General features: G+C 34.1%; 1 protein-coding gene across 1 annotated transcript in view; it reads right to left on the bottom strand.

Moving 5' to 3' along the window:
- Positions 1 to 5055: 5055 nt before the first annotated feature.
- The window catches only part of LOC126890277 (putative serine protease K12H4.7), a 103394-nt gene continuing 95712 nt past the window's right edge, over positions 5056 to 12737 (bottom strand). The window contains exon 7 of the mRNA XM_050659134.1: positions 5056 to 5272. Within this exon, the coding sequence (XP_050515091.1) occupies positions 5160 to 5272 (113 nt within the window). The 3' untranslated portion in view covers positions 5056 to 5159. The remainder of the gene's footprint in view (positions 5273 to 12737) is intronic.

The raw sequence follows: 12737 nt of genomic DNA on the forward strand, positions 1-12737 counted from the left end.
ACCCATATAATGTACATTGTAAATCCTAAATCATGATTTCCAAAGTTTATACATTGTAAATTATGATTCGGGAGTGCTCCTAGTAGTATTTAACATGTCTTGGTTTGTAAATTTCTACTGCATCTTGATTGCAAATTTAGTATAGTTAGGATTTTTGATTGATAATTTTGTTTAAGGGCATAGGCGCAAAATGTCGCCTGACAAAATGTTCATTGTCTTTGCAATTAGCGTCTCTTTGCAAAGACAATGACGTCGACTTTGCAAAGTAACAAGACACTTACTCAACACGCACACTACACATTACTCCCCTGATTTAGTGATAAGTTATACAATTACGTGGCTAAAGGTTCTAGTTCTAAACCAAAGCCAGAATCAGAGAGAAAAAAAAAATGTTCAATGTGCTTTAAATTTATTTATTTTTTTCGAATCCTAAGAAAACTAATAAATATTTTTGAAAAATTTCAAGGCAGAATGAAAGACTTCATGATTACAGGGGGCCAAAAGTCCCTGAAAACTTCTATAATGTTTATTTTAATAAGTAACAGTTATTTTTAATTGCAAATATTTCATTCAAAACAAATTTTTTATTCTGATGAGGCCCTCGGTACTAACGTAATCTTTCATTCTGCGTTTGAATTTAAAAAAAAAACTTATTAGTTTTCTCATTCCAAAAAATTGAATAGATTTAAAACACATTGGAAATTTTAACAGGCGACATTTTGCGCCTTTCCCCTTAAGTGTTTAACTGTTTTTACTTATTAAATGTCTAGTTATGTTTTTCTATTGATAAATGTTGTTTAAGTGTTTTAACTTTGTTACCAAATACAAGTCTAGTTAAATAGGTTTTTTTGGTTGATAAATGTTGTTTAAGTGTTTTAATTTTGTTACCAAATATAAGTCTAGTTAGGTTTTTTGATTGATAAATTATGTTTAGACGTTTAACTTTATTACCAAATTCGAGTTTGTTTTTACTTATTACATGTCTAGTTAGGCTTTTTGATTAATAAGTTCTGTTTAAGTGTTTAACTTTATTACCAAGTTTCATAAATAAACAGTAGCGAAGCCTAAAATGCGTTTTTATTACATTTACCAGAGCTGTTAGGATAGTATTAATAATAACCGGTTAATCTAATTATAAAGTCATTATTAATCACATTGACCAACTGCTAAGGTTATTATTAATACAGACCGGTTATTATTAATACAGACCGGACTTATCACATTAACCGTAACATATATAATATTGTATAAATCCCAAATCACGATTTACAAAGTTTATACCTTGTAAATCATGATTCGGGAGTGCTCCTCCCAGTGCCGGATTAACCATTAGGCAAAGTATATTATTAGAATTAAATAAAACTATAAATCATATATATGTTGAAAAATTCAAATATCGAGCAATACTATAAACTTGGTTTCACACGGAAATCCACAGCTAGTGAAGCTGCAACCAATGAAAATACACGTGATGAAATAGAAATAGCTGAGGGAAACATAGCTTACGTAACTGAAGGAGATGAAGAAACATACAATGACAGTTATATTCCAGTTCAAAAAAAGAACTAGAAACCGAAACTAAGTTAGAAATTGAAGTTAAAGGTAAATTGGGCCCAGAATTCGGAAACAACATAGGATTATGGAATACCATAACTGAAGAAATATGGAAATCTTGGATTGGATTCAGAATGTAACAATCATAATGGAAGTTTCTCAGTCTCAGCATATAAAAAATTTTGAGGGCGTTACAAGATTTTTACACAATCTATGGTTTTTCGAAAATATATCAGTGTAAGAAAAATTAAAAGAGATTGGCTAACGTACTCTTCTTCAAATGGAAATGTTTACAGCTCTCCATGTAACTTTTTGGCGAACATGGCGAACGTTTGACGAACACTCATCGACAGGCAGCGCCTTTATGGTCGAATTGACAGCTCTTTGGAAATTGAATTTAATCAAGAACGAGATTACTGGATTCAAGTTCTGAAAAGAGTAGTATCTGTGGTTAAGTTTCTATCTTCTCGCGGATTAACGTTTAGAGATCCTTCGTTCACAAAATAATGGGAACTACTTAGGCATTTTAGAGCTATGTACTTGCAGAATACGATCCTCTTTAAGCTCTCATTTAGCTAAGTATGTCAATAACGGTAGTGGAAAGCCTTCTTACTTATCTCCAAAGATCTGGGAAGAAATAATAGAGGTAATGGGAAAACACGTTTTAAATACAATTGTTAAAGAAATTAAGGAAGCCAAATACTACTCCTTAAGTGTCGATTGAATTTCAGATTTGTCTCATATTGACCAGTTGACTATTTATTAAGATATGTAAATCCAACTGATGGTAAAGTGTATGAGGGTTTTCTAATAGACATAGTAGCCATACTGGAGAAAATCTTTATTTTGCTGTTTTAATGGTTTAAAACGACTGTTGCATTGATGTAAACGACATGAGGGGACAATCATTTAACAAACATGCCAGTCAAATATAATGGTATCAGGCTCATTTATCTAAGATTAACAAACCTGCAATTTACATTCCTTGTGCCGCATACTCGTTTAAAATAATTTAGTTAGAGTAAGTGCTGCTGAAAACACTAATCAAAAGGATGAAATAGTTCAATAGACAAAGTGTTTGTTGAAAGAAATGCCAAAAAAGAAACATTCGTAATGAATGAGTTTTGGCATTTTGGGCAACATTTTAGAACGCATCAACGCTGTCAGTAAATCATTACAGAAAAAAGAGATTACACTTGCAGATGGAGGATGGAGATGGAGGGGTTAACCGAGGTGGTTTTGGAGGGAGAAGGCATAGAGACCTTAAGGGGCCTCATAGCTTGGGTTGCCTAGGGGCCTCAAGATTCTTAATCCGGGACTGGCTCCTCCTAACATTCAAGTGTCTTGGTTTGTTTACCTCTAGTGCATCTTGTTTGTGATTTTAGTATAGATAACTTCATTTACTTAACTTCAAACATTAACCTGTTCCACCAATGGCAATTACTTTTTCTGGAGGAATGGCGTTTTCCATAACACTCATAAAATAAATGTTGTCTGTAAAGTTATCCTGTAAAGCAGCGTTTTCCAAATGGTGGGTCGCGACCCGGTACCGGGCCACGAAAGCAAAATGCCGGGTTGCGTCGCCGTTTCACATCTTGCTGTTTAAGGCAGCGCTCTGACTGACGCCAGGCTTTTCCGAGGATCAAAGCCGTAGCACCAGAATGTGTTTGGGTGCGATGTAGCATCCACAGAGAGGCATTAGCTGTCAAAAAATGCAACTGTTTTTAACCGAATCTATGCAAGACTGTCTAAAAGAAACTTCATAAAATCTGGCCCACTGAACTCAATATTCTCTGTATTGTGCAAAGAAATGGGGAGTGAACATGAACATCTTCTGTTACACTGCGAAGTGCGTTGGCTATCAACAAGGAATGTTTTAAAAATACTTACTGAATTCGAGGAAGAGATTTCATTGTTTTCAATTTAAAAACAGTTTTCATGATTTCAATTGGTTAATCAAGGTGGGCTATCTTTGTGATATTTTTGACTTATTGAACAATTTAAATATGATATTACAACGTAGCAATGTAACTGTATTTAAAGTACAAGAGAAGCTGGAAGCTATAACAAAAAAACTTAATTTGTGGATTTGCCGCTCGGAAAGCAGGAAATTACAAAAAATCTTTTACAAAGCTAACAGAACTACAAAAAGAGTATACCGTGAATTCATTCCCGGATAAGATTCCAGCGGCTTTCAAGGAAACCTGCTAGGACTGGAGGCAAATCTGAAGGAATAAGTTCCCCCGATCCACAGCAACAAAGCATGGATAAGGAATCAATTTACAATGGACGAAGAATCCCAGTAATGGACTATCTTGTGATAGGACACTCAAAGACATATTTGACAAAATACCACTGATAGATTTTTGGCTGTCTTTATAAAATATATATTTTTAAAAACGATAAAGTTTTTAATTCCTTTTGTTACGACCTATAAGTGTGAGGCAGGGTTCTCAACACTGATTTTCCTCGAAAACCAGGGTCCTCGAAAACCAAATAAAATTAACATATTTTCTTCCAATGTGAAGTTTTTAGTTAACCAGAAAAATCTGCATGTTTCTCATTAATAATAAAGTATTTGATTTTTATTTTGTTTTATTACATTTTTGATTGGGCTAATGATTTTTTATTAAAATATATACAATTATAATAAATATTTAAATATGTTTTCATGTACACATACACACTAGGGTATGCAAAAAAGTTAGTGGGTCACGAAGGATAAGCACAAAAATAACCGGGCCACGGAAAAATAAGTTTGGGAAACGCTGCTGTAAAGGGTGCACATGAGGCATTTACCACGGATGGGAGCTAGTTTACACTCCCTCCAACTAATAATAAAAACGAAAATCTAGGGTAAACGTGATCGGAAAAAGATGAACTTCATAGCTTAAAAATATTAAACAGTTGGCAGAAATGCCAATTAACATTTTGTTAAAATCAATAGAGCTACCTGAAGTAGCTAGCTAGATTTGATTGCCTCTAAAAGGGTCGATTTCTCATACCTGCGGCGGAGTTTAACACTGAATTCGGTTTTACCTAAAGGTGAGGTATCTATGTAGTTATTAATCTATGGTTCAGTTGAACCAGGTTCACCGGTGATCTTCGGATTTGTTTGGAATGCATTTCACATTGCACGTTCATAACAGTGCACGTTCTACAGCTTTCGAGAAATGCCAATAGATGGCAAAAAGTAAAAAACTATCGCCATTTTGAACTACCTTTTTTATGCTGTTTTTGAATAAAGGTAAATTTAAGTATTTATAGTCAAATAGTAATTTTAATAATTATAAATAAATATTATAAAAACAAAAATAATGTTATCGTTTATCGTTAGACAACTGGAGTTGAACTCGATATGAGAAATTGGCCCTAAAAGAATAAGTTGATCTATATTTTCTGTACTATAGGAGCATTTTATTGATATAGGAAATAAGTTTTCCTTTTATATGTATAATCTGTTTGGATATTCAAATAAACGAATATGTAGTAATACTATACCTTTATTAAGATATAGGTAGCAATATTTAACATAGCCTTATTTTAACAGTTTATCCTCCTTTTCTTCAGACTTAGTTTAAAATGTACCTTCACTACAAAGTAGATTACGAATTATTAATCCAAGTACCTATATGTGCTCCTATTTGGACTCTAGATGCCTTTAGTTGTGGAGTATCATAATATTGAGGCTCAAGCAGATTCGCGCAGTGGCCAGCACCTAGAACAAGACGATTCGTCTGAATTAATTGTTTCTAAAGTTAACTGACAACATTTTAAATAAAGAAGATAAAAAATAAAAACAGAATTTTAACAAAACGTACAGTAAACTCTCTCTTAACGGACACCTCTCTTCGCCGGACACCTTCTCTATACGGACGATTTTTAAAACAAAAATAATTTGGCCATATATGAACCTGTACCCTTTAACTCCCCTCGACGGACACTCTTAACAACGGACGCGGACAGTAAATTATGTGTAATAGCGGACAGTAAGTAAAAAAAATTAAAAAAATTTTCCAAATATTTTACAATATAAAACTTCAGTATATATAGTTATTTTTCTATGGATGCTATGCAATGTGCAACTTCTCTCACTACTTACATGCATTCAAAACGAACAATTTCTCAGGCAGTGAGAAAAGTCGGCCATTGCAGTGAGAAATATTTTTTCTCACGGGTTCACCGCCGGTTTACATACATAGGATCGCCATTTCCATGGTAACATGCACAATACAAACACAATTATTTTTGTCAAATAAAATGTGTTCAAACTTGTCAAAACTTATCAAAAATTACCTTTTAAGACTACTCAACTGTGAATTATAATTTTAAATAAATAAAGTATATAAATATTAAGAATATTAAATACCTATGTGTATATATGTATTTTATTTCAATTAAGGCATATAATATACCTAAAAGCACCTAAATTATTTAATTTTGAAATTTGAACTCTTGACAAAAACGCATCCATAGAAAAAGTACAGTGTACAACACGAGAGAAAATGACATATTTCTCTCTCGCTTGATTTGCGGCACTCGCCTCGTGCCTCGGCTCGTGCCAACAAACTTCTGCGCTCGTGAGAAATATGTCTTTTTTTCTCTCTTGTTGTACAATATACTATTTCCTAACTAGTGCGGAAAGTGATACTTTCACGCACGAGACTGCCGTTGACCCGAACGACGCGATAGCGGAGTTTGGGCAAGCAGTCGAGTGCGGGGAAGACACTTTCCGCATGAGTTAGGAACAATATTTTTTCTAGGGCCGTACTTTTGGAAAAAAAGCCACAAAAAATAGAGTTATATCAATTTTTATTTAGAAGTGAAAATTCACAAATTAATTCTTTGACAAGGTTGTCAAAACCAAACTTTCAATATAATGGGTTACCACGACGACATTGGTTTCCATGACGACGATTCAAAACCATTGTAATAGGGCTTTTCATTCACAGTCATTTGTTTCGAGCTTCTGTCATATGTTGTATAATCCGTGTATATTAATATTATATACGGATTATACGACATTTGACAGAAGCTCGAAACAAATGACAATCGATGAAAAGCCCTATTGTCTACTGACCTGACTTTTAAATATTATGTCAAAAAAATAATTTTATTTCATCGAATTATCAGTAGTAATTGCACAAGAGCTCTAAAATTCTATATTAATTTTAGAGATCGTGTGCAATTTGTTGCGATTATTTCATGAATAAAACTGTTCAAAACCAAAATTTTATTGTAATTTATTTATCTAAGTACAACTTAGTACAATCAAACACACAGTTGTTATAAATGTGTATTTGACGGTTGAAAGTCATCACTTTTATCATTTTTAAAACATTTGTCATTAATGTCACTGAATGTATTTTTTCGTAGCAACGAAGGGCATCTGACGTAATATGCTTGACGACGGGCAATTATCAAAAAAGTTATCAGTTTAATTTAGATTTCTGTAGCTTTCTATTGGTCAGAATCTCCTATGAATGAAATAATCAGTAGTAATTGCACAAGAGCTCTAAGGGCCGGTTGTTCGAACGCTAATCAACAATGATCACTATCAAATATTTAATTACTGCCACCAAAACTGTCAATGTCAACTTTTATTTAGTTGCTGAAAACATAATTGATTAAAATTATGAGATTAGTTATTCAATTAACATAACAATTATTAACATAATTGATTAAGTAATTTCATATTATGTTTTCAGCAACCCAAACAAAGTTGACCTTGACAGTTCGTTAAAGTAATTAAATATTTGATAATGATCATTGTTGATTAGCTTTCGAACAACCGGCCCTATAATTATTGAATTTTTTCCGAGTGTCACTTTGACAGTTTTAATTATGTCAAAGTGTCACGAGGGCAAAAATTCTATATTAATTTTAGAGATCGCGTGCAATTTGTTGCGATTATTTCATGAATAAAACTGTTCAAAACCAAAATTTTATTGTAATTTATTTGTATAAGTACAAATTAGTACAATTAAACACACAGTTGTTATAAATATTTCACCGTTGAAAGTCATCACTTTTATAATTTTTAAAACATTAATTGTCATTAATGTCACTGAATGTATTTTTTCGTAGCAATGAAGGGCATCTGACTTAATATAATTAACGACGGGCAATTATCAAAAATTATCGATTTAATTTAGGTTTCTGTAGCTTTCTATTGGTCAGAATCTCCTATGAATGAAATAATCGCGCTAATTTCATTAAAACATGAACACAATAAGATAAATTTGAAATAAATTAGTAAATAATATCTAAATATTAGTTTATTGCATGTATTATAATATATTATAATGCCATATTACAAGGTATTTTACTTTCCCGCACGCCGTGCGGGAAAATTTACTTTTACGCACGCCGTGCGGGAAAGTGCAACTTTCGGAAACGAAATGCGTTCGTTAAAGTGGCTCTTTTAGCACGGCCGTAGAAAAATACATTTATTATTTCAAATCAATACAGATGTCCACGAAATGATATTTGATACCGTTCACGTTATCAACACTACATAAGTAATAAAAATTTAATGTTTGTAAATTATTTTATTTTTATTTTATTTATTTTAACCGGAATGTCTGATTAAGCATATGCAATAGATGTCGTTGTATTTTTATGAGTGTTTCTTAAAAAAATATTTTTGGATTAAATTTCATCATAATATTTGTGTCGATTAGATTTTTTTAAGTTTGAAAGAAGAAGTCGATGTGGTTCATTATGGAGAGAAGCATAAGTTAAATGTTAGGCAGTTAGATGAAAAATTTGGAATTGGAAAACCTCAAGCCAGGGCCGTAACTACCATTGGGGCAACCGGGGCAGTGCCCCGGGGCCCCCGGCAAAGAGGAGCCCCGCAGGGGCCCACTTTTGGTTCACCGTGCATATATTTTAACGAGGAAAATAAAAATATGTATTTTAAAAGCCGTTCCCAGCGAAATAGTTTCAAATGACACAATTTTAAAAAGACCTTACAGATGCACCCTACGCCTCAACATAAAGTTGAGGGGGATAAGCTGGGGCCCCCGAGACCATAACATAAAAATTTAAATTATTACCTAGGAAATTTGTTATTTTGGCGTAATAAAACCTAAAATGCCATTGGAAGAGAAGGCCGCCGGGCTAAGCTGGGGCCCCCGAGACCTTTCGTAAAGATATAAATTGTTACTGAGAAAATTAGTCATTTGGCGAAATAAAAACTAAAATGCAACTGGAATACGGGCCCCGTCCGAGCTATATTTTCTTAACCAATTTACCCTCGGCCACATATTGGTACGTGAAAGGAACCACACTGTAGCCGAACAATGTACTTGCATAAAACAGATAAGATGGTATTTGCAAAATTATTTAACTTACAATAAGGGGATTTCAAATTTTTTTGTGTTGGTCAACGAAAATAGCGATATGTAGGTACAAGAAACTTCAGTTATGAAATGCTTTAAAATGAGTTTTCAAGCGGTTAAATATCAAGCATTTTTCCGAACCCCCCCCCCATTCCGCTGGGGGAGAAACCCCAGACCCCACGGTAGGGGCCCCCAGATCACGTTTGCCCCGGGGCCCCCAACATCGTAGTTACGGCCCTGCCTCAAGCCAGTGAAATTTTGAAACATAAAAGTGATTTAATCAATCAGTTTTCTGAGAACGCTCATCTGGAAGCGAAAAGAAAATTTTGAAAGCCGATGGTACTGCCTTAGACCTATAAATAATTATTTTCGATTGGTTTTGTGAAGTGCGGTCTAAAAATGTTACTGATTCTGGTAGAATTATTCAAGAAAATGCATTAGAAGTTGCAAGGGAACTAAGCTTGAGTTTTGTTCCAACACAACGAAGAACCATCATGTAACGATCACGTTACTATAAAATAATACGTTCCATGCATTCTGTGTCTGTACATCGTGAGTTCCATGGGTTATTTTGTTTACTGCGCAGGACGGTGATCGTTACATGGACGGTTTTCGTTGTGTTGGAACAGACCTATTATTAACGCAGATGAGACGGGATTATTTTTTAGAGTTTAGAACATTACCCAAGAAAACTTATACCCTGAAAGGAGAAAGGGGCATTGGAGGCAAGGCTTCTAAAGATAGGATCACAATTCTTTTTGTACCAATATAATATTTTGATAGAAGAATGCAGAGAGAAAATCGAAAAGTTCAATATTCAATCTTCATAGACAATGCTGTGTGGTCATCCACAACTTGTGTTATACATGCATACATGCACTTATTTTTAAAACATCTAAGTTAACATATTTTTTCTCTTCAACGGACACCTCCTTTAAACGGACACTTTATGAAGAACGACTACTGTCCGTTCAAGAGAGAGTTCACTGTACTATCTTTACTGTGTTAATTGTTTATGCCTTCTGCTGGTTTATTTTAATTTTAATGCCTTTTCTGATGACTTGGCAACGTGGTATTTTTATACTGATATATCTACATATTTTCATACGAAAAGTGTACAAGTGCAGTCGTAATCCCGCTACCGCCAAGTCATAGGGTGAAACAATCTCTTACAAATATTTAAGTGCCTTTCTGTGTCGAGTTTATCTAGCATAGACAGTTAAAGTGTAAAGAGACTTATCCTATATTTTCACTGATTAATTTTGTGTTAGAGCCAATACATTTATATCTTTCACACGCTGTATAACTTTAACCAGCATATCTTATCGAAGTTAATATAGCGTCAAAATCATTAATAGCAAGCAATAAGTAATTAAAACGATTCGATAACCGATTATTTTACGTATTTAATCATTTTCAGCAACAAGAGTGGAATGTTATAAGCAGAGTCTGAAACAGAAGGTACTATACCAGAAGCACAATTTGGTTTCAGAGCTGAATACCCCAGCGAGCTACAAGTGGTAAGGTTTGTCCGGATACATCACAGAAAGATGAAGAAATACACTACTACTCAGTGTTCTCAGACCTCCTGAAATTTCAGGAGACCTACTGATGGCGACCCTCGCCTACTGATCTACTGATGGCGTCCTTAAACCTCCTGATGAAGTGATGGAATTATGAAAATCATCTGGTTTTGTTCCAACTCGATACAAAACCGTTCTTGAATGATTGCGAGGATGCGCAGTAACGAAAAATGTGTTACTGCGCAGCATTATTCGTCATTGCGCATGCTCGTAACGATTCAAGAACGGTTTTGTATGGAGTTTGAATTTTTCAGAATTTTATCCTATTTCATTTTTTTTTATTTTTATGCTTTAGCCGCCATCTAGCGTTGCCACAGCCGTCCCTTACAGATTTTATAGAGTTGCATGCCTACCTATAAACGTAAAAATACTCCACCAACTGATTCTACTGATTTTTCGTGGCGACATCTAGTTGCCAATCTATAAACGTAAAGACTGAAACTACAGAATTCTACCAATTTTTGAGGCGAGCGAGTCTCCTGAAATCTCCTGATCGTTCGTGGCGACACCTCCTGATCCTCAAAAAAGTCATCTGGGAACACTGCTACTACTGCATTTCCAGTAGTGATGAGCGAAACAAGAACAAGACCAAGACCAGGCTAGTCTTGGTCTTGGTCTTGTTCTTGCACGCTTGGTCTTGGTCTTGGTCTTGCAGCTAAAAGGCAGTCTTGGTCTTGGTCTTGGTCTTGCACTAGCCGGTCTTGTTCTTGGTCTTGGTCTTGCTGCAAGAATCTTGCTGGTCTTGCTTTTTTGGTAGTAATAATTTGAACCAAACAATTTCGAATAAAATGTACATTGAAATAAATAAAGATGTGAAGAATGAAACTATATTTTTTGCTTTAAAATTTTAACAGAATGTAGAATGTAGTTTCAAATGGATACCAATTTTAACATTATACATTCACCTAATGACCTAATTATTTCTCTCTATATAAAGAGATTAGAGTATATTTTTATAATGGCAATGTTTATCAGTAGGAAAAACCTGCATTTACAACCCTTGTTGCAATTGCCGGCCTTCGGTTGTGTCACGTTTTGTTTTGCATGCTGTCGATACCTGCCGCCTGCCTTCAGACCACGTCTTGAGTCTGGATTATTGTTTATTGCCCCTGTATTTTAATAAAATGTTAAAGAAAAAGAGGTGCCACAAATGGTCGGGGACCTTCAATTCACGGATTTTACGAAAGGGGATAAACGGTTTATAGTTGTTAACAGATAATGATCTGCTCCTTTCACTCGAACACTAGTATTTACCCTACGAGGGTCAAATTTAAGAACATAAATTAAATTTTTTTAAGAGAACACAAAAATCAAATATTTTTTACTCTATTTAATCATTATTTAATATAATTAACTTTTTTTATAAACTAACTAAAACATACTTTTTAGTAAATATGTACATATTTACCATACCTATTTATAGACCTAATACTATAACATAATATCTAAACCTAATGGGGAGTTATAAACGCTTAATTCTGTAATTTGTTATCTTGCAGTTCTTTAATTTTATTTAAACTACATTGCTCTCGTAACACGAGTTATTCGCACTTTTTATTTTCACATATTTTTGGATTGAATACCCATTATGACATTTAAAAAGTTGAAAATATTCGGATGTGGGTAGTAAAAACTAGAATTTAAAACACACTGAAATGATGCGCATGCATTTCAAGTGCGGCACATACTATTTGTACTACTGGCCCTTTCTGGGGAAAACCTAGATTCTTCCAAATAGTTTTCAACTATGAAATCAGTAAAATTCTTTACACGTTTGTCATCCGGGATTTTCACAAATAATTCAACTTCCAACTTTCGTTGATTGTAAAAAATTAATACAAAAAAATAAATTTAATAATTTCCCAGTATCGGAATTTTTGTCATTATATTCAGAAACTGAACCTAAGCTTTGGATTTTGCGATACCAAGCTTGACACATTACAATCGACAACCAGTTATTTTTTATCCAGGCCACAATGTAGTAGTTTTTCTACAATACGCTGTTACAACTTTTGTGGTTAAAAATCAGGTTTTTATACTAATTATATTTATCAGTGAACTGTCCCATTCTAATTGTAAACATGAGCGCATGTCTAAATTGTAGTACTGAAATTGTTAAAGGCTTAGCCCCGGCGCAAATTGATCCTAAGCCAGACACAACCTGCGTCGGCGGACTGCGTAGACCGTTCTGCGCATCCTACTATCAGTTCATGCGTTCGCAGGTCGAGCTTGGGAAGGCCTGTCGTCAACGTACAGT

This window comes from Diabrotica virgifera, chromosome 8, assembly GCF_917563875.1.
Source record: "Diabrotica virgifera virgifera chromosome 8, PGI_DIABVI_V3a".
Classification (NCBI taxonomy): domain Eukaryota; kingdom Metazoa; phylum Arthropoda; class Insecta; order Coleoptera; family Chrysomelidae; genus Diabrotica; species Diabrotica virgifera.